This window comes from Aspergillus brasiliensis (genome assembly GCF_001889945.1).
Source record: "Aspergillus brasiliensis CBS 101740 unplaced genomic scaffold ASPBRscaffold_20, whole genome shotgun sequence".
NCBI lineage: Eukaryota > Fungi > Ascomycota > Eurotiomycetes > Eurotiales > Aspergillaceae > Aspergillus > Aspergillus brasiliensis.
In genome coordinates, this window is record NW_027137461.1 from 194,341 (window position 1) to 222,236 (window position 27,896).

General features: G+C 49.9%; 10 protein-coding genes across 10 annotated transcripts; 4 read left to right on the forward strand and 6 right to left on the reverse strand.

The window, feature by feature from the left end:
- Positions 1-223: 223 nt before the first annotated feature.
- On the reverse strand, positions 224-2,147 carry ASPBRDRAFT_211417 (carotenoid oxygenase family protein; the record flags this gene model as incomplete). The annotated part of the gene is made up of 3 exons (XM_067621926.1): positions 224-1,351; positions 1,425-2,064; positions 2,122-2,147. 3 exons carry the CDS (start codon positions 2,145-2,147, stop codon positions 224-226), a joined length of 1,794 nt encoding a protein of 597 aa, XP_067473791.1.
- Positions 2,148-3,750: 1,603 nt separating this feature from the next.
- On the forward strand, positions 3,751-9,127 carry ASPBRDRAFT_200862 (ankyrin repeat protein; the record flags this gene model as incomplete). Its single annotated transcript, XM_067621484.1, has 6 exons — positions 3,751-4,680; positions 4,736-4,969; positions 5,023-5,344; positions 5,403-7,071; positions 7,135-8,090; positions 8,145-9,127. 6 exons carry the CDS (start codon positions 3,751-3,753, stop codon positions 9,125-9,127), a joined length of 5,094 nt encoding a protein of 1,697 aa, XP_067473792.1.
- A 463-nt stretch (positions 9,128-9,590) lies between these two features.
- ASPBRDRAFT_137758 (F-box protein) lies at positions 9,591-11,548 on the forward strand (the record flags this gene model as incomplete). Its single annotated transcript, XM_067618926.1, has 2 exons — positions 9,591-11,060; positions 11,126-11,548. The coding sequence occupies 2 exons, from the start codon at positions 9,591-9,593 to the stop codon at positions 11,546-11,548; spliced, it is 1,893 nt and encodes a 630-aa protein (XP_067473793.1).
- Positions 11,549-12,975: 1,427 nt separating this feature from the next.
- Positions 12,976-14,749, forward strand: ASPBRDRAFT_163377 (phosphatidylserine decarboxylase family protein). Its single transcript, XM_067619514.1, has 2 exons — positions 12,976-13,291; positions 13,364-14,749. Exons 1-2 carry the CDS (start codon positions 13,251-13,253, stop codon positions 14,652-14,654), a joined length of 1,332 nt encoding a protein of 443 aa, XP_067473794.1. The 5' UTR covers positions 12,976-13,250; the 3' UTR covers positions 14,655-14,749.
- A 404-nt stretch (positions 14,750-15,153) lies between these two features.
- Positions 15,154-16,556, reverse strand: ASPBRDRAFT_137800 (aminotransferase class I/II-fold pyridoxal phosphate-dependent enzyme; the record flags this gene model as incomplete). The annotated part of the gene is made up of 3 exons (XM_067618932.1): positions 15,154-15,537; positions 15,591-15,733; positions 15,788-16,556. The coding sequence occupies 3 exons, from the start codon at positions 16,554-16,556 to the stop codon at positions 15,154-15,156; spliced, it is 1,296 nt and encodes a 431-aa protein (XP_067473795.1).
- Positions 16,557-18,548: 1,992 nt separating this feature from the next.
- ASPBRDRAFT_211422 (uncharacterized protein) lies at positions 18,549-19,965 on the reverse strand (the record flags this gene model as incomplete). The annotated part of the gene is made up of 1 exon (XM_067621927.1): positions 18,549-19,965. The coding sequence occupies exon 1, from the start codon at positions 19,935-19,937 to the stop codon at positions 18,549-18,551; it is 1,389 nt and encodes a 462-aa protein (XP_067473796.1). The 5' UTR covers positions 19,938-19,965.
- A 997-nt stretch (positions 19,966-20,962) lies between these two features.
- ASPBRDRAFT_34987 (putative sugar transporter) lies at positions 20,963-22,585 on the reverse strand (the record flags this gene model as incomplete). The annotated part of the gene is made up of 1 exon (XM_067623298.1): positions 20,963-22,585. The coding sequence occupies one exon, from the start codon at positions 22,583-22,585 to the stop codon at positions 20,963-20,965; it is 1,623 nt and encodes a 540-aa protein (XP_067473797.1).
- A 321-nt stretch (positions 22,586-22,906) lies between these two features.
- Positions 22,907-25,024, reverse strand: ASPBRDRAFT_420000 (uncharacterized protein). Its single transcript, XM_067624712.1, has 4 exons — positions 24,107-25,024; positions 24,012-24,050; positions 23,757-23,958; positions 22,907-23,700 (listed from the first exon to the last, which is right to left on the reverse strand). Exons 1-4 carry the CDS (start codon positions 24,731-24,733, stop codon positions 23,228-23,230), a joined length of 1,341 nt encoding a protein of 446 aa, XP_067473798.1. The 5' UTR covers positions 24,734-25,024; the 3' UTR covers positions 22,907-23,227.
- A 599-nt stretch (positions 25,025-25,623) lies between these two features.
- ASPBRDRAFT_34989 (YdcF family protein) lies at positions 25,624-26,442 on the reverse strand (the record flags this gene model as incomplete). Its single annotated transcript, XM_067623299.1, has 1 exon — positions 25,624-26,442. One exon carries the CDS (start codon positions 26,440-26,442, stop codon positions 25,624-25,626), a length of 819 nt encoding a protein of 272 aa, XP_067473799.1.
- A 324-nt stretch (positions 26,443-26,766) lies between these two features.
- ASPBRDRAFT_420005 (uncharacterized protein) lies at positions 26,767-27,591 on the forward strand. The gene has a single exon (XM_067624713.1). It carries the CDS (start codon positions 26,905-26,907, stop codon positions 27,421-27,423), a length of 519 nt encoding a protein of 172 aa, XP_067473800.1. The 5' UTR covers positions 26,767-26,904; the 3' UTR covers positions 27,424-27,591.
- The last annotated feature ends 305 nt before the right edge of the window (positions 27,592-27,896 follow it).

A 27,896-nucleotide genomic window follows, 5' to 3' on the forward strand; every position in this document is an offset into this window, starting at 1 on the left:
CGTGAATGTTACATTGGGGAAGAGTAGCAGCGTATCCTACTTCATAAGTGTGGCAATGTAGTGTAGGAGATAGGTCTTGCAGGTTACCTTGAGTTTGACTCCTTGATGAATTGAGGAGCACCAGAGATGTTGTTATGATGAAAGTGATACTGACTGTATCTATACCGGCTAACGCGTGGAAAGCACGTTTAGTAAGTTGAATTGAAACACTCTTTGGCAGGGACTAATACTCGCTACGAAACGTCTCCACGTCTCGCTGATTTACAATCTGCTCTTCCGAGAACCAATTACCGTGCATCCCATATGGCACACGCTGCGGCAGGATAACTCGGCAGACCACCTCCCTCATACTAGCAGTATCGATGACCCAAAGCTCACTGCGAGAGTCAGGTGGGGCTTCGCCATTCCCATCCAGTTGTGACTCGTCAAAAACATATGTAACGAGCCAGCCATCATCTTCATACCTTCCCTCTTTCCGCGGTACAAACGAACACTCCTGGGCATACCACCCCGTGGGAAGCGCAAACACCTTGATATGGTCGTCGGGGTTATCCGAAGCGAGAATTTCATCAATGGAGCGCTTGTCCACGCAGCCATCTACTGAAGGCGGATGTTTAGCCTTCCCCTGCGAGAGAAGCTGCTCCACGTCCACCTTGACGAGACAGTCAATCTTAAAGGAGCTGATGTGAGTGGCGGCAAAATTACTCTTCCGCATGGAGCAGCCGTAGACAAACCTTGTGGGGTCCATCTCAAGGTGCTTGGGTACACATGGAAATTCGAACGGAATGGCTGATAGCGCCCACTGCTGGGAGATCGAAGCTGTACCCTCATGGCTGGGCGGGAACTCGTAGTAATAAAGGCGGCATTGGGGATCCGGTTGCTTCAAGGCTTCTGGGGCAGCCATATTGCCCATATGGAAGAATGGCGCAACACTGTTCATGCGACACAGGAGCATATTGACCCATGTTCCACCTGGAGTAATGTCGTCCCAAGTATTTACTGTGTGCATTACCACGCAGGGATCTGTCGTAAACCATCGAATAAGCTCAGGGGCGTGCCGGGGAAATACACCAAGCCTCGTTTGGCCCCGTGGATTGTATTCAACCACTGGCTTTCCATGCATGATATTTGACAGGTCGAGCTCGAGAGGCAGGTCGATGATAATGGTATGTCGGTGAGATACTCCAAAATCATGCATCATCTTCCCCGAAACAAGGCCAGGCACGGGTCGGTTGAGACGGAACTCCGGTGTCACTGTACTTCTAGCAGGTATGATGGAGTAGTTCACAAATGGCGGGATAAATGTCGAATGGAAGAGAAGTAATTCTCCGGTCTGGGGGTCAACTCGGGGCTGTTCATTATGACAGATCAGTACTGGGTCATGGGAGTGTCACAAATATATATCCCTCCTTCAATGAACTCACATGAGCTGTTGTCATTTCCTTCAAAGCTCCCTCCACTCCGGGACTGCCAAAACCCTCCTTGCACGCATCTGTGCCAACAGGTTCGCCCTCCGCCATATTACCAGTAAACCAGCCCACCGTTTTCAGTAGTGGTAAGAACACGCGCATGGGAGGCCCGATCTCGTTCGTCGCCATGACGCGGCCATCGTGATGAAAAATGCTGGTATTCGCACTACTCACCCTCTTGATCGGCCGGGCAATCAAACCAAAAATCGACGCAAAGATCAAACCAAGACTCCGCAATATTTCAAATATAATCCGTAGAGAGGACGATACGGGATTCGTTAGCGCCGCAACGCTAGGCATTATGGGGTAGAGACGGCGGTCTTGCACGGTTGCGCAATAAATATCCGTTAGAACATACTCATTGGTAAAGACGGGTTGAACATGGGCTGGTCCAGAGATGCGATTGAAGTAGACACCCGTGAGCATGCCGTCGCCGTCAAACCAGTGGAAGCCGCGTGACTCGTCGCGCTGGATTGGATTGGTGCCATTTCGGACATATTGGCCGCCCAGGAACTCCTCGGGAATGGTACCCTCGAAGTCACAGGGTTTGGAGGAAAGTCGGATGCTGATGGGGGCGAAATTCCCCGTTAGATATCTGATGTATGATGCTTAGCTTGTTGCAGGTTTGCTTGGAGACTGAAGAAGAGCATACGGATGTTTTCTTTCTGCTTTCGACATGATTTTGACATTGACTGTCCCTTGAAGGCGAGTATGACTGAGAGGTGGACTCCGAAATACACTTATCTTATATACATATCCTTGGAAGCCTATCCAGTGTCTGAACCAAGGCTCGAGCCCGCATTGCAACCAGACATTAATTCGTGCTTTGACCTATCACAGTACAGAAAGCCATTGACTTAAACCGGTTTGCAAAGTTTAAGACAGGATCAAGCAACCACAGATAGAGTCTATCTGTTCTCACTCCTCTTCTGAATAAAGCTAAGACCTGCTCTGTTACTACGACTGGGTTCTCTACCAAACTCCCCGCGCAGATGACGGCCAATCACGACATGACATCAAATCCCCGCCAGGCCTGTGAGCTAGGCGAAGTGCCCAATCAGGCACGGGTCACAGCTAAAATGATATAATGTGGATACTGTACTCAGTTGAAGCATGCCTACGCTCCTGTCGGATACGAATCCGATTTACATTTGACCTTTGTCCCGTATTGTGTCCCACCTCTATTATACTTTTCAGGAAGGCACCGTTGCGTCACACAGATAGTTTAGGTCGGACTTATCGACAGCTAGAAACGTGGCAACGACGTTAGGATTCCTCTATCCTTAGATACCTTGGGACATTTGACGTAGCTGTACCTGTACTGAGAATTATATCAAGCCAGCTATCTGCCCTGAAAGAGTTCTCCGAAACATGGGGAGCAGCATCCACTGGATTCCCAAATGTAAGGTCCCACTCTAATTAGCCACCTACGCTGTTAAGCCAAAGCTGGGTCTCTCATGACCGCCAATCCTTGCTTTCAGGCTAGGGATCTCTCGGGATCAAGGAAGTTTCGAATCGATGCCACCGACCACAGCTATCTATCACCATTGGAATGAGTCGTCATACCGCTTGCTGGGTAGGAGGCAAAAAGTATGATGAACCGAAGGGTGGGTTATTAATCGGTTCTGGCGTGCACAATTGGACGTAATTAGTGCATAATATGTATGCCGAGCCACAGTAAAAATGAGTTCGGCAATAATGGTCTCGTTTTTAATTTCAAAGTATGTTTCGCAGTCCGACACTCAAGCAGTCGTAGTTCTGTGCTGTCTTAGCTAGACGTTAGATACTAGAAATTAGTGTTCAACGGAAAGCTGGTGATGAGTCTTGATGGCTCTGTGATGCCACCGACCTGGATAGTGTTAGATCATGTAGGTTGCGCAAGTAGACTAACTGCAACCTATCTGCAGTCCCCTGATCGGCGATTAAGCGGGAACTTGATCACGCTATGGGCGACTCAGGGTCCAACAAGAAAGGCTTTAGCGCCCCAGGCACCCACCTGGGGCCTGATCGGAGCCTGGCAGTGGGTCCCGTGCCTGCGGGCGGTGGGCAGTTCTGCCCCCGGGGGCCTACGCTTTGCCGTTTCAGGAGGCTGCTGTGCAACTGCTAAACAAAGTTAAATACTGGACGAATTTTCCTATGCTGAGGGGTTTATCTTTCGAAAAGCTCTCCAGTGTATAGGATTACCTCAGTTATTGCTCCAATCATACCATTGCAATCTCTGAATTGTCCATGTGTTGCTGTCGCCCATTCTCATCAACAGATTTATAGATCTATCACAGCAATGGCGGCTACCTTTACCCTGCCGATACTGCCCGCAAAGCATCGGGACCTGCCGACCTGGATCCAGAGTCACCCAAACACCCCTCTCGAGCAGATCATCGCACCATACAATGACTACGATGCGGTGGCGCGCAAGCTGTTTGCCCAAGAGGGCACTCATGCAGCCCTTCAGGATAATCACCTCAACATCGTGCCCCTCTACGACTCCAACGGCAGTACGGACATCCGTGTACGGGCTCGAGACTTATCTTCTGAGTCTTCCACGACTAAGGAACAGTATATCATGCCCTTGAAGGAAGAGGACCGGCGTCCCAATGGTTCTCCGGCAGTGGTTTCTACCTTAGACGAGTTCCGAAAGAACTTCAACGTCTTCTCCGAGGGTGCATTGAGCGACATGGACTGGAGCAATGTCGTGGTTGCAGGGAGTGCAGTAGTCACTTGTCTGCTTCCAGTCCCCGAAAAGTATCGGGATTCGAAGCGGTCGTTGCGAGAGTACTATCATGAGAAAGTTGCGCCGGCCTCGGATGTTGATTTGTTTCTCTACGGCTTAGACGAAGCGCAGGCAATTGAGAAAATTAAGCAGATTGAGGATAAGGTCAAGAACGCCATCCTTTACGAGACAACCACAGTGCGAACAAAGAACGCCATCACGATCGTTTCGCAGTATCCCACACGCCACGTGCAGATAGTGCTTCGCATATACAAGTCTGTCTCCGAGATTCTAACTGGTTTCGATGTTGATTGTTCTTGTGCTGCTTTCGATGGGAAGCAAGTCTTCGTCTCCCCACGTGCTTTGGCTTCTTATATTACCCAAATCAACACTATCGATTTGTCTAGACGCTCGCCTTCTTACGAGAATCGCCTCTCAAAGTACTCTCATCGGGGGTTCGAAATATACTGGCCGCAGCTGGATCGGTCGCACATAGATCCCGTCAGTATCTTTCTTTTCTATATCTTACTATTTTATTAACTAATGCCATTCATAGACAATTTTCGAGCGGAGCTTTAGTAGGACAGTTGGCCTGGCGCGCCTCCTGGTCCTGGAGAGGCTGCCAAAGTCGTCAGACCGGGAGTCTTACATAGAGCAAAGACGACAGGAGCGTGGACGACCAGCTTCAAGGTCTTATAGGTGGAAGCAGTCCGGTAACATCAAGGAAGACTGGGTGGATGAGATCCCGGACTGGGAAGAGGGAGAGGAAATCTCTGACTACCATACCTTCGTAAGCTTGTGAGATCTCCATTCACATGTCCGAAGGCTAATTCCCCGGGCAAGACTATTCCTTACGGCCCCAGATTCACAGCTCGAAAAGTTGAAAAGCTTGTTTATACGAAGGACCTCCTGCTCAATGCGGAGTGGAATAAGCCCAAAGACAGAGAAGTTAACCTTCACCGACATCCGGCGTTCTTTGGCGATGTCGCGGATGTCATCGGAGACTGTTGTGGCTGCTGCCCGCAGCCCCTGACTCCTGAAGAGAAAGAGATAGCCGAGAAGGAAAGCAAAATCTATATTTCTGGTAGGATCTCTTTCATCAGAGACAACCCAGGTCGCCAAGAGATTGGTAGCTTTAATCCGATCACAGAGACCGACTGGACTGGTTTGTGCCCCCTTATCCTTTGTGAAAGACCGAGGAGCAGGCTGACTTTTTGCGGAAGAAATGGCATATGTGGGTAACACGGAGCGGCTGTGCCATGCTATTGTTGATGGCGATATCGAAAGCGTGAAGGCGTGTCTCGCAGAAGAAATGATGGATCCTAACCATCGTGACCACACTGGAAGGACTCCATTGCACTTGGCTTGCTTGACCTCTACAAGCGACATTGTACAATGCCTTGTCGACCATGGCGCAAGAATGATCTCCCGTCTGGCCGACGGTCGGACAGCACTGCATTTGGCTGCTGCTCGGGGTGATTTGGAGACGGTTAGAGTACTTCTGCGCAAAAGCAAGCAGAATGAGGCAGAGCAGGCTCAGCTCGAAAAGCGGTCTGATGCGGATAGTCAATGTATAGATTCCGACTCATTCGTTCATGTTGAAAAAGAGGCTGGTGTGGATGGCATCGATTTGGCCATGAATGAAAACGAGCAAGAACCCGACATCTACGACATCAATGTAGTCGCCTGGGATGTACCCACATCAGCGCTTCATCTTGCCATTCTACATGGCCACATTGATGTGGCTCACGAGCTTGTTACCTCATTTGGAGCTGATTTGGCGCTTCCGGTCAAGCTGCTCTACCCCTGCCAGGATAAGCCGCGAGCTGCTATCCTATGCCTTGTCCTGGCACTTCGGCTGCCTCTTGAAAAGTCAATCGCAATGACACAGAAGCTACTGCAGCTTGGTGCACTTCCCACACAGGCAGACATTAACAGCACCACTCCACTGCACTACGTCGTTGCTTCTGATTTCACCGATTCTTCCGAAATCCTCGAAACATATCTCCTTCACAACCGTTCGGCAACAATGAAAGCGATGAATTTACTCTCCTCCTTGTCTAATTCCTGGAATGTCAAGGCTCACTCTGCACTTACATTGGCCCTTAGTATGAGAAACGACACGGCTGCGACCAAGTTGATTGATGCTGGTGCAACGCCCCATATTGACTTTCAATCGTTCGTGAGTACTGGTCAGGGTATCCATGGGGCAATCAAGTCAAACTCATCTGAGAGGAACAAAGAGATCTTTCGGCATAATTTCACCCAACCTATCATTCTCGCAGTCCAGAACGACCTACCAAAAATTGCTGATCGGCTGCTCCGCAGCGATAGCGTCGACCCAAATACTCTCACCCCTGAAGGATATATGGTATTGAGCAACGAGTATATTCGAGGCTATACCGTGGGACAATCTGTGCTCGACTGTGTCCGAGACAAAATCAGGGCATTGGACAACTACCGTGGCGAAGGATTAGGTGTCCCACCTCGCCAACTAGTGAAACCTGATCATTGTCTGAATGGGTTACAGCCTGACACATACCATCGTTGGACTGTGGAAAGGGCAGTACGCCGAGCAAAGAAACAGTATGAAGAGGGCAAGAAAAGGTATGACAGTACAGTCGATGCCAACCGGAAGCGCGAAGGTGTGAAGGAGAAGGCCTTTGCAGCTCGAGCCACGCTAGACGCTTATAAGGCACTGGAGAGTGTGTTGCTGGAGAAAGGTGCAAAGTCCTTCTACGAACTTCATCCGGACTTCGAGGACCCGTCGAAGAAAACTGAAACCAGGAGCCATTCCGACTCCAAGAGTCAAGAACCGGAGCCTTTTAAGGTCGAAACAAACTTCTGCGTACCAGACCTTACCGATGAAAAGAAGCAGAGATATTTTGACCTGTGAGTGTTATCTTCCACTAAATGCCCCGTCAAAATCGCTTTCAGAACACTAATGTTAAGTAGATTCGAGGCTGCCTGGCGCGGCGACCTTGATACCATCAAGGCCCTCACGCTAGTTGCATCTGATGCTGAAAACCAACAGGGGCCATTGCAGATTGCGGTGTGGGACCAGGACAATTTCTCCCCGTTTTCCATCGCAGTACTTCGCGGGCACCTCCATGTGGCGAAGGCTATCCTAGAGATAGTCCAGGCCCAATTCAAACGCGAGGATTCTGACGCTCGTGAGAGATTTGAGATGGACATCGATGCCTTCCATGACGGTGAAGAAAATTGCATATATAGGGAGATTGTTGATGACAGATTTACCATTGAGAACATAGGAGAGGTAGCCACACAAGTGGAATGTTCGATTTCGCCCCTCCAAGTATTCTCCCGGTACTGCCCAGCTCACATGTTCCTTGACGGAGAGACTAAGACCGACAATTACATCGATCTGGTACACTATGCCGTCGGGCAGAACAACGTGGATTTACTGGTCTTTCTGCTTGAGCTGGGTCAAGAGCTGACAGAAAGAGACAAGACGGTCGAACCCGGGGATCATAACTTTGCCGCCAGTGCTTTCCCACTAGCAATCTCAAAGGGCCACATAAAATGCCTGGAGGTGATCATCAGGTATACTGGCGGGGACCTTCCCGTCGACAATCTGCTCCGAAAGTGTGGCATCAATGTTAAGGAGAAGCCGAAGTATTACCAAGGGTTGTCTATACGGGGAAAGAAAAGGGCAGATTGGGCCGCTGCAGGAAGGGGACTACCTGACTCACGGGAAGAACAAGAGATACCTTTGCTCACAGCGGCGCATTCAGGCTCATTGGCGAGTATGGAATGGTTTCTCAACCCAGATTCGGCCAGAACGTACGTTGAATTTATCAAGAACAATGAGCAGGTAGACAAGTTGAAGCTCCTTTCACAGTCGGTGAGAGATATGGAGAGGCCCGTGTTGAACTGGCTTCATTGCAAGAGTGCGTACCAACCCAAATATTCTGGAAATCGTATGCTAACTCGGACACAAACAGACAACTATCTTCTGCACTGTGCTGTACTCTCCAAGCCTACGCCGGAATCATGCCAGCTAGTTGAAAGCCTTGCCAAGCGCTTTCCACAATTTATGGAGACCAAATCAGCTTCAGGGCATACGCCTTTAGCTCTAGCATTCTCCCTCGGCAAGATAGACTTCGCCGAGATCCTTGTCAAGGCCGGCGCCAATCAGACAGCTCGTGATCGTCAAGGCAACAACTTGGTTCACCTAGTGCTATGTGACATCAATGGTAACGCTCGAGAAGAGCTAGGCAATATAGAGAGGCTTCTTTCCCTGCTCGACCCCCGGTTGGCCCCATCGCTGCTGACGGAGCGGTCCTCTGATGACCCGGGATCCCTGACGCCACTTGCTCGTTGGATGCATCGGAGTAATTGCGCATGGTCAAGAGGATCGAGCGGATGGGAATTTGACCGTGGCCGAGAAACGGATGGCAAGTTGGCTATCATTCGATGTTTCCTTCAGTTTGCCCAGTCAACGGGCCAGAAGCATTTGGATATGTTTGACGGTACAGGAAACACCCCCGTTCATGAAGCAGTCAAGCATCAATACCCCAGGACGTTCGAGGCTATGATCGGATATCGCCCTGATCTTCTGCACCGCGAAAACGCCACTGGAAGCACACCATTAGAATTGGCTACTGACAATTGGGTGACCGAAGCCACGTCTAATCCGCCACAGATTCTATCATACAGAGGGCAGTACGAGGCGGAACATACGCGGAGTGCATGCGTTCTGGACCGGAGACCCGAGTCATACCTTCCTGGGTATCCAGATAGACCGGAGAGTGAGCGGCAAGCAATTTATAGAATTGCCTGCGAGCGAGCCAGTATCCAGTCGCGTAAACGCAAGCTGGTGAGCTTGAACGAAGCGAATGAAGTGGCAAAGCGACTTGCTACGCGGAAGGAGGGGGTGGCGTCTACAACCGAGGAGAGCGATGTTGTGAGCCGGTGGTATGGGTAGTTATGGGTAGCCTGAGCGGACATGAGAAATTGAAGGGCGATTGTATTGTGAATGCTATGGTTGGTGTATAGTTCTTACGACGTGGAAGGCTCACCTGCCAAGCCAAGTTTATACTTAGACACTCAAGGTAGACAAGTTCAATAAAAATGATCAGAATAACATTGCAACTTCGTCGAATTCAGGAACAGAAATCCATGTCGGCTCAGCCATCCGACGACGTCCACCTTACAATCACATGCACGAGTAAGATTGCTGTCCTTTCAACAGACAGAAGTTCTCTCGGTCGAGAATGCAAAGTTGAAGCCCAATTGAACTCGACCGCCAATCGATTGCGATAACGAAGGCGGTGAACAGTACGGCGGGGCAGAATGGAACGATGGGCTTCAACAATCTTCTTCCCCGCAGGCCTGCAACTTCTTCAACTTCCTTCTTCTATTATCATAACTGTTCGTTCTCTTCCAAAATGTCTGTCTCCTCATACATGGCAGACCCTCTTACAGTTCTACCACCCGAGATCGTCTTGCGCGTCTTGGAATTCACCTCAGTCTCCACTTTAGCGTCGCTGACCGCCGTCTCCAAGGCCTGGCACCAATTTATCGACATCACCCATCGAGAAGCCATCTACAGTTCCGAATCTAAAACCGCCCAACCCCCGGGAGGCGCCCGCGACTTTTCATTCCTGTCCAACACCACCACCTCGTTTACGAAACTATTCGATGACACTACATCATGGAAAGACCTCTGCAAGCGCCAGAAGCTGCTCGCCCGCAATTGGGCCGATGAGCGCCCAGTGACCCGCGAGTCGGTGCTTCAAGTCGGCAACAATCCTGTTTGGCGATTCCGGGCAGACTTCAAGCGCCGGTTCTTCATTTCTACATCACATGCGGGTGGTCTGAATGTTACGGATATGGATACGGGCAAAATTCTATGGCGGCTACCCTCCACGCTGGATCGTGATGAGGATTCGGTTCGCCCGTATGCCCATTTGGAGTATCAAGACGGAATGGCGGTCTTTGACCGTGAGGGAGATGCGCTTGAGGTATGGCAGGCCGATCAGGAGGGTGCTGAGCGTGGAGAGTTCCGGCGCATCGCGATCCTAGACCACAATTGTCAGACAAGAGGCTTCCAGCTGTCGTACTGGACGCTGTGTGTGGTCTCCACACAGGGACAGGGCTTTGTGTATGATATGACGCAGCGACCTCCGACGCTGACCACTCATATTTCTATCGAAAATGATGCCGTCGGCCATTTGGATCAGAGCGCAGACGCTGTCATCTACTCCATGGGTCCCAGAGGCTATCACATTTACAACAAGGCGACCGGCGAGTTCCTGGGCGCGCTGCAGCCATTCCGCTGCACAGACATGTATCATATCCTTCCACCGGTCGCTACCTCTCCGTCTGCGATCGCTGCACTAGCTGCTGCTGCGCGACATGGTCCGACTCAGCAAATGGTCGCGCTAAGCAAGCCTCGCAAAGACTGCTTGGTGCCAATCGAGCTTCTCAAAGGCCCTCTTCCACCGCCGACTGATTTTGAACACGTAAGGCATGGTGATGACGAATGGGGTGCTGGTATGCTTCATGGGGATCTGTTCGTTGGTTTCTCCCGCGCTGGTCGTGTCTTCGTATGCTCCAACTGGCGGAAGGCTCTACAGACCGAACGAGGCATTTCAACGCATGGATCTCTCATCGAATGCGAATCGGATGGTTCTAATTTTGATCTGGGCGGCTGGTTGTCGGTGCGCAACCACCGCGTGATGTTTGAAATCCAGGATCGTATCTATGTTGTCGCCCTCGACGACGACAACAAGATCCAAAACGTCAATAATCCTGCTCGGGCGTCCTACTCTCTGCTCACTAGCTCGGTGCCACAGCTTGCCGTGCCGGTCAGTTTCATGGCGTTATATGATGATACGATTATGACTACATACACCGTGCGTCCTATGTGCCCCCTTGCCAAAGTTTGAGACGGCACAAGCAAGCTAATAGGTAATCACAGACTCTCGGCTTCCGTCAACAGCATTCCGATGTTCCAGGTGAAGCAGATGATAATCAACAAGAGGGGCCTGCTCGCATTTTCCCCACAAAAGCCATCCGCATTGTCAGCCTAGCGCCCGACCTCTCCGGCGGAAAGTCGGTCCCCATCGATGGTCCCCAGGACGAACGGGCAACAGGCGGAGGACTCTGGGGCACTGAACCACGTCAACAGCGGGCTGAGGACAGCTGGCGCTCACAGGCAGGGCTCTTGCAGTTGGTCAGCCTGCTCGGGGATGAGCTCGACGATGAAGATCAGGACGAGATGGAGGCCATTGAAGCGGAGTGGGAAGATGTGGATGATGATGACGATGACGATCATGATCATGATCATGAGGGAGATGAGGAATCCGAGCCAGAGTCTACGAATGAACATGGGACAGCCTAGACATAGGACGATGAGGGCAATTCCTGAGTGGCCAGTAAACATTATGAGCAGGATACGTCCAGGTTGACCAATCACGAATTGACTATCGATCTTCCAAGACAACAAGCCGTAAGTCGGTGAAATGGGCAGTCTGGGTCGAGTTTACTTAGGAAAAGCTGACTACTTACCAGATAACGATATATGGATTGGGATATCCACATAAGCAAGCGACAGCGGAGAATTGACAAGGCATCATTCCCCACGTAGAGATCTACTAACCTGCCATTTTAGATGCGTAGAACCCTGGATTGTATATAATAATTTATTTTCGTCTTGAATTGCGGGGGGAAACATACAGCAGTTGTCAATAAAATCATGGTACACAACACCCGGAGCCAGAAGCCTATACGTATAGTCAGACATATCAACTAGGTACATCTACTAGCTCTGAGGACATTCAGATGACCATTTATCTAATAAAATAGTAGTTAGCATGGAATGATATACTACCAAATCCGTACTGTACAAGCTACTCGGAAGAGTGTCCGAACCAGCTGATCCTAGCCATACTCAATCAGTAGGAAAGCGCATCGCTATATCCATCATATCGGTGATATGTAATACCTAAAGATTCCCTCAAGAACGTACAAATACTCTCGTGGTTAACTTGACTTCGTTGCAGTCTAGACTACCTCTCAAGCAGGCACAAAGGCACATACATAGACCATCCTAGCATAGTATTAGTAGCGACCTTCAATATACTACTATAACTAGCCTCAATTCCCCATACTCTATAGATCTCCCCCAAACCGCCTACCCGAGCATCCTTTGACCGCCCTTCCGACCGCCCTCCCCGGCAGAACCTAGTCGACCTCGATCAAAAAGTTGCGGATATAGACGGATATAGACGGATATACATTCTATACACCTCCGAAAAAATGAGTCAGCGAACTGTACACTTTTTACCGCCTTTGTTGGCAGAATCTGGCAGAACACCCGTAGCCTGACCGCTCCACTGACCGCTTGAAGCGGCAGAACCTAGCGAACCTCGTTGAGAAAAGTGCGGATATAAGCGGATATAAGCGGATATACATTCTATACAGCTCCGAAAAAATGAGTCAGCAAACTGGACACTTTTTTACCGCCTTTCGGAGGGCAGCAGAATCATTCTACTCAGTAGTTAGTTAGGCGACTCGGGTTATTTGCTTAGGCAGTTTGCCTGAATTGCTCGTGGTCTACTTGTCTAACTATGCAGTAATCCCTGAAGGGATAACAGATTGTATCTTTCTGAATCGTCTACTATCAATTCCTTTTACTTCGAGATATAGGCCAATACACCATCGGCAATGGTTCTGCACCAGAGAGAGAGAGAGAGACGGCTAAGCCTAGGCCTCGTATGACATCACGGGCCCCAGGATGGATGAATGGATGGATGCATCGGCTTCGACTTTAGCTTCACGACGGATCCAAATGCGGGCTCCACTATGGTTCCACTCCCCTGTCGCCGCCATCATCATGATGCAATTGCTCATATTGTTGTTCAATTCAAGTTAGGACATTGAATCCTGGTTGTTTTATAAGTTGGTGGAAAGGCCCAATCTTGTGGTGTTGATGCAAATAGCAATCAAGCTTTCGCCAAGAATTGAGTTAGAAGATATCGGCTCTCCATTTTGGTTATATTGTTTATTTATTATATTAATTTGAATTGATCTGAATTGCAAATATGGCGCCGAAGTATAAGGATCATACGCCTCGGTTGCATCAGTATGTTTTTGTCCCCCTTGAGTGTGGATGTATAGTATATCTGAAGGTTTTTGGCTAACATGGTCCTGTTAGTCTTGGAAAATGGATGCCTTCTACCCTCGACGCCCATCACGAGTGGCTGGGCGGTGTCATCGCACATGTCGACAGCAAGGAATCTCACGACCTTCACCCAGTGATCCAGGAATTCCAGGACCTCATAGAGAACAACACCCGCGTATACCTTCTCATCTCCGCCATGTTTAACGAACTCCCACGCAACCGAACGTACGCCACTGATCCCACCGGTTGTCCCCAGATGCAGGACTACAAGCACATGCTGCGTGTACTGAACCATCTCATAACCACTGCGCCCTCATGGAATGACTTTTCTCACCGTGTAGGGCTGGTCGGGTTGCCCATCAACGCGGTCCTAGATTGGCCGATGGGTACTCCGAGTGGATATGCGGCATTCCTGGATCCGGATGTCAACCGTATGATCAAGAAGGTGCTCAATGCATGGGGCGATTTCCTCAAGTCACCGGAGTCGGCGAAGGTGTTGGACGATTCGAAATACGGCTGGTTTGGGAAGACAGCTAAATCTGATCTGGAAGAGGTGGGCAACGTGCAGAAGACGAATCATTCGTTCGAAGAGCTGTATGTCTGCGATCCTTCTGCGGAGCATCATGGTTTCAATTCTTGGGATCATTTCTTTACTCGGTTGTTCCGGGAAGGTATCCGTCCCGTTGCCTCCCCCAGTGATGACAAGGTTATCGCAAATGCCTGTGAGTCGCAGCCATACAAGGTAGCATACGATGTCAAGGCGCGCGACCAATTCTGGATCAAGAGTCAGCCGTACTCGGTGTATGATATGGTGGGATGTGATCCGCTGGCAAAGCAGTTCGAGGGTGGAACGGTCTATCAGGCGTTCTTGAGTGCATTGAGCTATCACCGCTGGCATGCACCAGTGTCAGGAAAGATTGTCAAGGCATATGTTGTGGATGGGACGTACTATTCTGAGCCGTTGTTTGAGGGTATCGGAGACCCGGATCCATCCAACCAACATGAGATTGACAGCGCTGGTGAGGTCATGTCTCAGGAATACCTGACAGCCACGGCAACGCGGGCGGTTATATTTATTGAGTGCGACAACCCTGATATTGGGCTCATGGCGTTCTTGGGTGTGGGCATGTGCGAGGTCTCAACTTGTGAGATCACCGTCTCCGAGGGCCAGCATGTATCCAAGGGTGATCAGATCGGTATGTTCCATTTCGGTGGTTCCACACATTGTCTGCTCTTCCGGAAGGGAGTCAATGTCCAGGGATTCCCATCGCCCAAGATGCGTCATAACGTGCCTGTCAGGAGCCAGCTAGCGGTGGTTAGTTGAAGTAGTTAGGTGAACCTAGATGTATATATAGCCACGGACATAGTCATGATTTTATGTAATTGACCGAAAATAATTGCATGATGAATACACTCGGTGTGAAGCTATACAAGGTCTTTGCATCAGCTTCTCCCGTTGCTGTCTGATCTGCGAGGGTTCCTTGATTCAGCATGTCATAATATGTGTAGCTATGTAGCCGGGCATGAGTGAGTGTAGATAATGTAGCGCTGGTACGATAGAAGCAGGGAGACAGCGTCACCTGATACTGCTGTCGATGATGTCTCTCTGGTCTCCTGAAGGCCTCGCCGCTCGCCACACTCTAATTGACGGCTACGGAAACAGGAAATCTCGCGGGCTCGATTTGAGATGACATATAGTAATCTTATTCTTGATTGCAGTTTTACACTTCTCAGTGTTTATCTGGAAGCAGTCGTCACATGACCCACATCTCCTGCCAAAATTAAGTACCACCTCCCTCATCCATCCGATATGTACACCAACCTCACATTTTCGCCATGATTTGAACTGGCTCTATTTGCTCAGAATGCTCTGTAGCCCAGTTCATGATCAATTGGATTACTCCATCCATCTCCTCCCTAGTATTGTCCGCATGAATCATCAGCCGTACTCGACCCGTTCCCTTGGGCACCGTGGGGTAATCAACTGAATTTACCCAATATCTGGCCCGCCGCAGCCTCTTGCACAAACTGTGAGCTTGTCTGGGCTTCGTGATAATCGGAACTATGGGGGACTTGAACGGCCTGGTGTACCATGTTTTCTCAATCGGCAGTGAGAGGATGTTTCGCTCTTTGACATCCTCCCACTGAGGGTGTTTCGTTAAGGTCCAATAGAAGTACCATATGTTCTTCTGCAGACGTTCCTGGCGCTACAACGTGGGTATTAGTATTGCTGACATTTTACAAAGGTGACAGGACAAACCATGTGTCCTTCCTGAGTGGCCAGGATCTCGTAGGCAGCGCGAACAGCTGCCACAGTTGTGAAAGATGGCGCAGTGGTGAATATGATGTTCCGCCCATAGTTGATTAAGGCCTCTTTAATTGTCGAATTGCACAATACCACCGCTATTCGACTATATTTAGCAACGCCAACGTATGGATATTGGGGGGTCGTCGTACCTCCCGCTGAGGCCAGCGCTTTTCCACAGGTATGTAACCTGATCGAAAATTCGTTCTCGAGTTCATATAATTGGACCATTCCTGAGCCACTTGGCCCAATGATGCCATTGGAATGTGCCTCATCAATTGAAAGGATATAGTTACCGCGAGGTAAAGTGTCATAAGCAACATTTACCATCTCGTGAAGAGGAGCCACATCACCATCCATGCTATAGATTGACTCGATTGGGATAAACACAAGGCTTCTACCTTCTGCAACTTCGACATTCTGGTCTCGGAGCTCTTCTAGGCGCTTTCGCAAGGAAAGGCTGTCGTTGTGACAGAAGGGAATGCTCTTAGCTCGTCCCAGCCGCATCCCCTCACGGATGCTAGAATGCACTAGTTCGTCGAAGACAATGAAGTCTCCGGGCTGCGGGATTGCAGACCAGATTGCGGTGTTGGCGTCATACCCAGAGCCAAAGAATAGAGCGTCCTCAGCATTGTGAAAATGAGCCAAGTCACGTTCAATGTCCACTATATATTGCTTTGTTCCCTCGAAGGCACGCGAGGCATTGGCCCCAATGGTGAAGTGGGGATGTCTTTCGAGTTGATGCAGAAAGGCCTCGGTTAAGATCCCAGACGCTGAGAGAGACAATGTATCGTTTGATCCAAAGTCTACTGTCCCCTCAAACTCGTCCGGCGAGGCTGGCTCATACAATCGCCCCTCCTCGCGACGGCGGTCCAGCAGGACTTGAAGATTCTGACAAAGAAGTTCTCTTCCGATGCTCATTTTGTATGATGACTTCGATGGTACTGTTCTATATGGCTATTTACTGACACCATTCTGCCTTACATACTTAGATATTGACGATCATTTCCTTCCTGCCATTCCATGGCCTCCGTGTGTGATTATTGACTGCGCATTCCCGTTGTAAGCACCACGTACCCTAGTTGGCAATCTTAACCGATAAAATAGAATGACCAAAGTAATGCGTCATTTGAGGGATAAAATCCAATGACTTTGTGGCCATGACAATGAATGTAGTGGATCATCTACATCCGATACGGTAGACTACCCAGGTTATTGAAAAGCACGTCAACGTAAGCGCCAATTCCTCAGGACACTCGGCCATGGTCCATATATGATTGAGGGATCTGAGCGTGCGCAGCACGGACAATATCAACCAATGTGTCATGCAGTAGTCGGAATTGATTCCTAGCATAGCATGACTATTGTGCGCTCTTCAACCAAACACCATTGCCATATCCGCTTGCCAAGTGATCTATCTGGAACTTAAACTTTCCATGATTCAGAGACAACCGTGGGCAGCTGAATCGAATCCGGTTTTGTAGGCTTAAGCTTCAGGGCAAGCTTTAACCATGCTAATCATAGTGGTTTAGCCATCAGGGATCTGGGGTACCTTCCCAATGCGTTTGGAACCGAACACTGAGTATCTGGCTGGAACTTGTCACCTGCTCGTCCTTCCAAGCTTTATGAGTCTCATTTGCTGTTTCGAATAAACAACAGCGCCACTGACGCCAGACGCCTAGATCTTTCTCATGCCGTACCCGCTACAGTTAACGCTGGAGGACGTATCTCGGACCTTCCGAGCAATTACCATGGGCGTTCACCAACTGCATGGTTGGCTTGGTACGCCTGAAATTGGAGCAGACAACGACAACCAGGGATAAAGCAGGGCTGACGTACACTCAGACTCTGCCTTTCCGTGGGTTGTTACTGTTACTATATCTGGTGGCTTCTGGTGGCTTCATAATGGGTTCATTGCTACATCTTGGGCAGTTACGTGGACGCGGTCATACAGTCGTTAGCTCCTGGACATGTTCGACTGAAACGAGCAAGGTAGTTGCGGATCATTTTCCGGAAGGGATTGCCTACAGGCTCAACCTAAACCTTCCGAGAAGCAGGCTTGCTTTAACCATTCAGCTCAAGTATCTTTGCTGCGTTCTTTGGTGGGACGCTATGCTACAAACAAGTTATTGCTTCCCAGCTGCACAGCAAGACTTGTAAGTTGGGACTGCTCTATTTCGCATTCGTCGCTCTTCATTTCCAGCCAGTCACCATGCAGTACTCAACTCAATTACCCCAATATCATCCGCCATTTGGTACACATCCTGCCCCTAGTACGTCCCAATAATGCCCATCTGACCCCTCAGCCAGGGCATCCTGCTAACTTTTTCACTAGCTACATAGGTCTTTTATTGAGAAGCAGTCCAATCAGTTTATGAATGTCAACGGCGGGAAGTGACAGGCGGGCGATTTTACCCTATACGGATTTCGCAGGATCATGCCCACCTCCAGCTACAGTGCGGCCAATCTTAAGTCAATAAGTCTCACTGCCCCTTGTACCTCGCGGTTCAGCCCATCCATAGGAAGACAGGCTAACAGTCTATTACCCTAACCAAATCAATCCGGTACCCCCTTCCTGCCAACTAAGGAACTCGGTGGATCGGACCATCACAATCCGGCAACCTTAATCAGCCTGTCACTTACCGAGCTAGCAACATAGTTATATAGTATCTTCTACAGCATCTGCATTTACATCTTCATCCCCAAGCTTCAACACGAGACCCACAGCTATAACGAAATCATGACAAGTGGTTTATACAGATGCTGCTTGGACCTATGTAAGGGACAGGATCCTGTGAACACCATTACGGAGGTTCTTTCGTGCTTTCTCTTTATCGGTGTGGAACAACCCAGGCCAAAGAAGTCTCGATATCGCCCTTTCAACCGCTGAGCTACCACAGAGATCTCACCAGCTCATCCAATATACTCTACCACCTGATTCCATTCCGGATCCTGTCTTAATATCCCCATGTCAGTATCAGTCAAACAAATCAGCATGTCCAAATCTCCCTCCGGCCGCATTGGAAAGATATACAGCAGGCCGGGTAATAGGTTTCCCGAGAAGTTAGGCCGTCGTACGAAGTCGGGGCGGCCGAGTATTCCAAACTCATGGCGCATAACATCCGCTCGCGAGAGCGACGACATTCCCACATCTGTGTCAGGATTGAAGGCCCCAGCATATGTGATTGTCGATTTATCCGGTTGCTGCGCAACGAAAGTTGCGAAGCTTCGTACATGATACGCTGTGTTTGCATGGTTCAACTCCCGGCGAAGGTGGTGTGCTATCGCGTAAAGTGGCAGCTCAACCAGTTCACCGAAGGTCAGCCAAGTCGCTACATTATGGACAAGATCGCCCATATACTCGGCTGAAACTCCCATTACCTTGCGGCCATCCATAGCCCTCGAGAACCGTGATCGGGCTTCTGGCGCACTGCGTCGCTGATGCCGCACCATGGTGAGCTTCTTCCAGAAAAATGCACTAATGGCGTCGTCAGCTGTGATAAAGGGCACATCTGGATCTGACTTCTCTGGCGGCGGAGTGGCCTGTGTCTTGAGGTAAGCTACTTTGGCTGCAACAATGCGTGTAACATGCCACTGGGCAGGTTCTTGGAACATCATAGGCAGTTCATTCCCAATGGGAGGGCGCAGATAATGACTGTGGTCTAGCATCTGCTCCTCTGGGCGGAGAAGAGAGACAATATTGCGTCGATCACGGTTCACCTGTTCCAGCAGAGCATCGGAGAACCTCTCTCCGCGCATAGCCTGAGCAACTAGTCGGGCAAATCCAAAGACTCCCCCGCCGTCTGTCATATTGTGTTGCGTGACAAAATCAATAAGCACGCCCCCATCAACAAAATTCGCCTGAAGGCGGATCACACGGGAGGGGTCTTCATCGGAGTCTTCGAACCGCTGAGGAAATGCTGTCGTGGGTGCTAGCAGACCAGAGTCCAGCAAGCGATTCGGGGCCTTCAATCGCTGTATTTCCTGATATGGTGGGAGCGCACGCGAGACATCCTTTACTTCAATGAGTCGATCAGGGGCCGGGCAAGGCACAACGACATATTTCCCTGAGTTACCGGGACTTTTATCAATGTTAATCACTTTCCCGGCCATCCATGGCACTTTTTCGCGGATCATGGCTACTGCCGATATCAAGTCGGATACGATGTCGTCACGGCTTATGCCTTCGTGTATGGAGAAAAGGAGTAGAATGTGGGTGTAGACCTGCAGCATGGGCAGCTGGCCTAGGACATCTTCATATCGACTGAGGTCTGCATAATTTGGTGAGCGGAAGCGGGTCATTACGGTGTTCTTCACTTGTGGACTAGGCCTGGAGAGGTGTTGGTCAACGACAGGAATATCTAGGGAATCTACGTGTTTTTACATACCTCGCCAGAGTAAATAGGATCCTCAGGTGGTACATTGGACGGATCCCGGAGTATCTCAACGGACTTGATATGTGCTCCTTTAACGGACAGACTACTATTTGATATAGGACATGACGTGTTGTGGTACAGCTAAAGGCATTTTGTGCAACACTCCAGTACGAGCTTAAGCCGACATCACATAAAACACGATAACTGACTCTTCCATTAGTAACTAGTACTCCCTCTCAAGTAAAACATTAATGACTTAGTACTCAATAAAGCATTTTAGCACCTAACAACTACTTAATCCTTCTAAAGCGTAATCTCCATCTACCTAGTTAGTCAGTTTTTTACCTCGAATGCATCTACTATGCTAATAAGCAGACATGCGGGAACAAGCATATGAAGTATAAGTAGCCTTACATGCCTTACATTCCTTGCCTTGCCTCTTCTGCAAACTCTAATTGCTGGTATGTAAGTATAGTTGCTCATGTGCGTATGCATGTGCATGTTGCATATACACATGGAAATATTTACTACTACTATGTCTTTATATGCATCTGTCTCTTAGTAGTAGTATCTCGATCTAGCCCTTTGAATGGTAGATTGTCACTCGTTTTCCTGTGCAATACTATCATTCGAGAGCAAGAGCTGAGCGAGTGAGAATGATGGGATAATGCCTCTGTTCATTGTCCCATTTCATATGGTGTTGTGTTGTTACTACTAGTACACCATTAGATCCGGTCCATGTCAAAGTCCGATGTATATTATATTTTCGTATCCATGCGTAACATCATTAGTGATTGTACCCAGTAGTGACAACATCAATAATGTCACAAGTATCTTCATCCATCCCTTACAATAAACCCTGCCACGTCATACAAGCACAGCATATAAACCCCCTACCAAATTATAATCCTGGCACATACATTCTGCTGTAGTACCCACACCCACCAACTACTATAAACTCATCTTCCCCCTGGTCTCATACGGAATCAACACGACCAACAACCCCGCCACCACAAACATCCCCCCACTGATATACACCGGCACAGTAGTCTCCATATTCGTCACAAGAGCAATAATCGGCGCCAAGATGCCTCCAATACGATTCGCGCCCCCGACCAACGCGTTCCCGGTGCCGCGGTACTGCGTCTCAAAGATCTCCGGCGTGTATGCATACAGCACCGCATACAGCAAACTACTAGTGAAACTATAGGCACAGTTCCACCCCAGCAAGGCACCGGAGGTGCTGGCCGTCGTGGATGCGAGCAAGAACGCGCCTGTGGATAGTGTGGCGAGACAGAGCGTGCCCTTGCGTCCGAAGCGAGGCATCTCAACCATCACACCGCCGACCAGACTACCTGGGACTCCGACTGCGGCGATGATGAGCGAGTTGCGGTATGTGATGTATGTCGAGCCGTCACCGAATTGGATCCCGCGCATTTGTTGCAGGTAGGGGAGGAAGTTGTTGTAAAGGGGGAAGCCGAGGCCGACGAGGGCCCAGATGAGGATCATGAGGCTGGTGGACCAGGCGCGGCGGGGGGTGCGGAAGAGCGCGCGCACGTAGGGGGCAGAGAGTGGTTCTAAGCGCATGCGAAGCTTGTCCATTGCGCTGAGGGCTCCGGTATGGGGTGTTGTTGTTGTTGTTGTTGTTGTTGTTGTTGTTGTTGTTGTTGTTGTTGTTGGGATGGCGATGGTGGTGGTTGTTTCGGTGCTGGAGACGGGTCCGTCGTCTTGGAGATCATCTACGGATAGAGAGGAGCTGGTGCCATTGCGTCGCGCGACTTCATGGACTACGGCGACGGATTCTTCGTGGAGGCCTTTGCCCATGAGGTACTTTGGGGACTCGTAGAGAGTGAAGAATAGACATCGTGCTAGGCACATGAAAAGGGCGAGACCACCCATCGCTATGAGAAAATACCGCCATCCCATGTTGGAGGCCTTGGTGCAGTGGTCGGCGGAGGCGCAGGTCATTTCTCCGATCAGAGGCCATGCGACCAGGTTGGCGAGGAGCTGTGCCAGCGCCCAGTTGATCGACAGCACCGTTAGCAGGTACTGATGCGACCCGGGGAGAAACTCGAGGAAGATGGCAGAGTCGACGGGCAGGTTGCCGCCAACGCCGAAGGACCATAATGCGGCGAAGACTCCCACCGCGGCGAAAGACGGTGAGCCAGCAGCGACCAGGCCAAAAATGGCGGTGATTGCAATGGTCAGGTTGAAGGCCCATCGCCGACCGAACAGATCGCAGGTGAAGCCCCAGAAGAGCGAGCCGGCTAGCAGCCCGATGTTCTGGGCCAGGGAAAGTAACGGCGGCTGGGCGACGTTGAATTCATAAGACACCGGGACGAGGATGAGGGAGGTGACGATGGGCCAAAGGTTGTCACTGGCCCAGCCGAATCCGATGACGCCGAACAGCTGCCACTGATACCTGCCCATTCCGATGTCTTGGATGGCGCGGTTGAGCAGATCGGCCTTGTAGCGATAGGCAGCAGCAGCAGCATTGGGCGTCGGCGGGTTCGACTCCCCTTCCAGCGTCGATAATACCGGCTCCGACTCATCTGGTTTGGATGCGCCCGTCATGATCACGACGATGGAGGATGACAAGAGTGAATTCCTCGGCGTTGGTTCGGTTGGGTTGGGAATTGCGGGGCTGAGACAGACGAACAGTGAAGCTTATCGGCGGCAATTCTCTGGTCGCATCTCAATGTGCGATCGGGAGCAGAATCTCGTTCAGTGAGGCTGCCAAGAAGATGTCATGATGCAGAAGTTAAAGAAAGTGAATGGATGAAAGTTGAAGGGGGACGTGGGAAGAGACAAGGGAATAGAACAAGAGACAAGATATCCGGATGCGGAGGATGTGTGCGGTCAATTTAATAATGATGGATGATTACACAAGACACGAGGATGAGATGAGCATCAAAGGAAATGGAAGAACTTTAAGAAGATGACGGGATCTGCAGGGCCGATGGTCTCATTTCTTCCCATTGCCAGCCAATCACACTTTATCTGCATAAATTGCGCATTCTTTGATTTCCGTGGGATGCAGATCTGTGAAGCAAAAGAAATGATAATCATCTGAAGAGGTAGTAGTTATACACCGCCAGTCAAATATTACTAATTACTCATCGACTTACTAGTTAACTATCTACACACTGTCCACACCTGCCCAGTACTTATTCCCACTCCTGCCAAACAAGGCGAGGATTCAAATCATGCTCGATTTCAAGCTGTGGTGGCAGCTGATGCCAAGGGACTGATCGCCGTCACGCCGGGATAGAAGGAAGTCGGGATGGTAGGGATGGGGATGGACGCGGTCGTGCCAAAGTCCGTGGTGAGATCCGCTGCCATCGTGGTGGCCGAATATCCTGAGGGCGCCGTGGTGACAGTCTGGGTGGTCGTATACGACGTGGTGGAATCGCTATCTTCAAGACAGAACCCATCACCATATGCCGACTCGCAGGTGTAGGTCTGTTCATCGCCGCTTTCGGTCCACATGGCAAAATCCTCGATGGTGATGTCGGTGCAAGGGGCTGTATCCGAGCATACCACCTTGATGGGGCCGCGTTCGGCGCCATCCGCCTCCGTGCCCTTCCAGTTGCTAAATGTGATGTTGCTGAGTTCCACGCCATCGCCGTCCACGGCTGACATGCTGCTCCAGTAGCTGTCAATGTCCAGAGAATAGGCGTTGCCGTGCCCTGTAACATATTAGCGGGGAGCATGTATATGCCTCGTTCGAGTGGGTCAGACATACCAATGAAGTTCTCCAGGAGGACGTTCTTGACTGTGCCACTGCCGCCATTGCTCTTGATCATGTACATCTGGTTAGAACTCCAGGTGTAAACGTTGCGGTACAAAATATCCGAGATATCAGTGTCTGAGCCGAGAGAACCCATGGCACAACCTCCGCTCCAGTTGCAGTAGATACTTTCGACTAGGATGTTGTTGGCAGGGCTCTGCGGATGGTCAGTATTCGAGCTAGGGATGATCATAACAGAGGGACCCTTACCTTGACCGTGACACATTCATCCTTGTTGGTCACCTCGACCTGGATACCTGGGTTAGCAGTGATTTTCCATTGTGGTATGGCGTGGAACATCATACATCGTGGACCCAGATGTTGCTACCCCAGACATCAATCCCATCCAAACCGCCCGAGTTACCGCCACGAATAGCCAAATTGTACACCTCTCCATCGGAGCAGTCGTCCATGACGAAGTGGAAAGCCGGTGCATCCACGAGAATGATATCATGTACCGCGAAATTGCTAACATCTTGGAGTCGCAAAATCCGGGGTCCATCGAGGTCGCCGTCCCGGTGGTACTCATAACCGAACCCCTGGACGGCACCAGAGGATGAGTTGCTGTACAGCTCAAAGTCGGAAGAATTCTCGACCAGGATCATATTACCCCCGTCGCTGCCAGTGCGGTAGATAGTACCGTCCAATATGATCGCAGTCGCCTTGCCTCCCGAGAGAGAGACCCATGTATCCATCGCATAGTCACCAGGAGGAATATAGATCAAACCTCCATCCGAGCACGCATCCCAGGCTTCTGAGATGGCGGACCCAATGTCGGTGGAATTATCCGCCACAGCACCATAGTCCAGCACGTTACACGTCTTGGTCGCAGCCTTGGAGTGTGCCGAAGTGAGCGGACCAACGCTACCGGAGAGCTGGCCGTTGACCAGCAACGGGGCGAGGGCGAGAGCGAGGATGGGAAGAGCAGGCATGATGAGAAGCTAGCTTGCAAGTCTGTCTCTCTGTGCTTGGTCTTGAGGAATCGCAGCTCTTGCCGCCGGTCTTTTATAGACATCCAGTATGCGACATACCCCGTGCGCAGCTCCTCCCACCGGAGAATCCATAACTCCTAAAAGCTCAGCTCATATGAGGTGGCTGCAGAGATTGACAGGACGGTGAGAGACGGCACGGTTCTTCGATATTAATTTTGGCATCGGTGTTTCGCCCCGTTGGTTTCCCGTTCCTGGACCGATGCCGATCATTGTCTTTTCATGAATCAAGAGGTCAAGCTTTAGCTCAGGCCCTTCAGAGCAATTCCTTATTCACGGAGAAATCGAGTCAGGAGCAGGAACCCCGCCGGCTTCGAGATGACGCTGACGGGTGCTCGGCTATTTCGAAGGGGATATTGCAGCGATGATCATGTTTGAGCTGACGAAGAGCAGGAACTAAATTCCTTTAGCGGTTCTGTCGAACCGCTAAGCAGTCCACGAGTCAGGGTCTACCGTTGGCGAGTCTGATGATTGCTGGAACGTGCACTCCTCAGTCGGGACCGCGGAGTTCGAAGTCAAGCTTACGTACCTGCAGACATTGAAGCTTGTTGTTCGATGGAAGATTTGGCAGAGACAAGAAAGTGCATCGGATGGGAGATGCCGTACCTGGTTATGTATTGTATCATATATTACAATATGTTACTAAGCTGATACCGTTATATACAGCATTATACGCTATAAGCCGGCTACACGCAATATGTCAGTACGCGTACAATACACGCGGCATAGTATCAAGGATATGGGTCTATTGTGGATATCTCGGCAGTTCCGATCGCAAAGACTCCCCTTAGTAAAGTAAACCACAGCCACAACAAGACCTGGAAAAGATTAATCTATCTCTTCGCCAAATCTTCTCCTACCCCCCGTTGGACCCTCGAAAACGCGCCCTCAACCTCGTCAGGAATATCAACATGACCAATAAAACCCTTCCCCATGGGCCCATACCCATGCTCATCATCCCTCAGCCGTGGGATCTCACCCAGAAGCAGACCCAAGAAGCGTGACATACTCCACAAACCCCCAGTCACCCCTGGCATACTATCCACTTCATCATACACCAGCTCACCCCCCTTGACCTCGACTCGTGGCACAATAATCGGCCAGCTGAGCAAGTTCGGGGGACTCGGCGCATACGCCTTTTCAAATGAGGCAACCGTCCTCCGAGCCATGGTCGGATCCTGCACAATAATCATCGATTTAGGTTCCGGGATACCGTTCCTTGCCAATAATGCCCGTGTCTCTGTGGCATTCTGTCCGCAATTCGTGGACTTATCTTCTAGTAGAACCGTACAGCCGGACTTCTGGATGGAGGTGGCATCAAAGCACCGGGTGAAGATGGTATGAAGGACGTGAGATTCTGGCTTGCCTGTGATTTCGGGAGCGAGGTGTGCGTAGTCCGGGTGCTTGGATACGGCCTCATAGAGATGAGGCGTGGAATGACCAATCCCGCCGCATAGAACGAGTGTTTTAGTTGATTGGGGGTTGCGTTCTAGGTGTTTGAAGACGGTTTCTGCGGGATAAAGCACTGCCGAGACGCATATCACGATGCAGTCTGTGTTGATGGCGGGGTGGGATGATGCTGGGATTTGTTCGTGGGCCAGGAATTGCGCTAGCAGATTGATGTCGTCTGGGTTGATGGATGACGATGACATTGTTGTGGCTATTTGATTGACTAACCGACTAACTAAGTAGCAAGTTTTCTAGTCATTGAATTTGTCCAAACTAGTTGCTTTGCTTAGAGTGTATATCGTGTGTTTGAGGCAGATGAAAGGAATTGGAGATTAGTTGATTACTGCGGACTAAAGATCGTCTACTCGTCCTGGGCTGGTGATTGGTCCATGTTCTTGTGGGGTTATCACTGTCCCGAATCCCCGATTCATCTTCTATACAGCGTTAAATCAGTGAGGATTGTCTGCTAAGCATGCGATAGGCTTATAGAACTATAGAAAGGGGTGGAACAAGATGCAGTATGAATTAATTTCTGAAAACCTCATACTTTTTATGGAATACAGTGCAAATCAGCGCAAGGTAGATTCCGAGATAGAGAGGTGGAGGCTTATGGATAATTATGGTGAAGGCAGAAGATAATATTGGTAACGTTTTCCTGATAAAGAATGTTTGCCTGTGCTTCTTTTCTCCTCTCTTCTTCCTCACCACACAAGAACCTCTACTGCGTGTATGGTCCAAGACAATCAACGCTATACAGCTGTAAATGGGAGAAGAGCGCCAATCAACATATTTCTTCGCCTTTATCTGAGCCGTCCTTCGAAGACTCGGGGGTAAGAATGGTACCATCCACCAAGTTTTCCTTATGCGATGTCTATGTTTACTTATGTCACAACGTCACCTCAATACGGAGCAATATATCTTTCATGCTCTTTTCATTCTTTTTCCTTTACCAAGTACTTAACCTTTTCTTTCCTCTCTCTCTATCGAACAAACTGCACACTTTATATTATTATTGTTCTTCTTTGGTTGTCTATGTCACGAATTTCACATACTCCCAAACCAGAGCTGAGTGGACAGCAGCGGCTAATGCCCGACTACAAGAAACCAGTATATTTAGTTCCCTTACAATTTGCGGATATTTCTACTACTACTCTTATCCCCAAGGCACAAAATGTGCAAGATGAAAGGCTAACCTACAATTAAATTGGAAAGTTGGGGAATGACGATTGGAGTGATTCGGTATTGAGATCATATCATCTTGCTCATGGGCGAGGAAGTCCCCACGGAATGGATGTCGTCCCGGTCAACTTATGTTAAGAAAGGCAGTATACGTGTAGAAGACTGATCATCGACGAACCAATTACTACTACAGTGTAAAGATTGTCTCTTTTTTTCCTGGCACGGCGATAGGCTCTAAGCCGTTGCGGGGTAGCACTGCACTCGTTAGCGCCGAGCTCATCAGCTGCTCCCTTTCTCGGTGTGACTCTTCCCGAACGCTGAGAATCGACCTTCTCCTGCAAACTCGCTTCTTATCAGTACTTGCCTCTTGGAATCCAGAGAATGAAGCTGATAGGGACTCTGCTCAGTCGGCACGGCGAATCCCAGCCATATCAGATATCACTCCTTACTGCGTACAACGGACAACCCTCCACAACGC

Excerpts from the sequence above, each read along its gene's own strand:
- ASPBRDRAFT_163377 (XM_067619514.1), top strand. The coding sequence starts at position 13,251 with ATGGCGCCGAAGTATAAGGATCATACGCCTCGGTTGCATCA. Across the intron at positions 13,292-13,363 it reads CATACGCCTCGGTTGCATCA|TCTTGGAAAATGGATGCCTT; the intron begins GTATGTTTTTGT and ends TGGTCCTGTTAG.
- ASPBRDRAFT_420000 (XM_067624712.1), bottom strand. The coding sequence starts at position 24,733 with ATGCCTGCTCTTCCCATCCTCGCTCTCGCCCTCGCCCCGTTGCTGGTC. Across the intron at positions 23,959-24,011 it reads ATGAATGTGTCACGGTCAAG|AGCCCTGCCAACAACATCCT; the intron begins GTAAGGGTCCCT and ends GACCATCCGCAG. Across the intron at positions 23,701-23,756 it reads CCTCCTGGAGAACTTCATTG|GGCACGGCAACGCCTATTCT; the intron begins GTATGTCTGACC and ends AATATGTTACAG.
- ASPBRDRAFT_420005 (XM_067624713.1), top strand. The coding sequence starts at position 26,905 with ATGTTTGCCTGTGCTTCTTTTCTCCTCTCTTCTTCCTCACCACACAAG.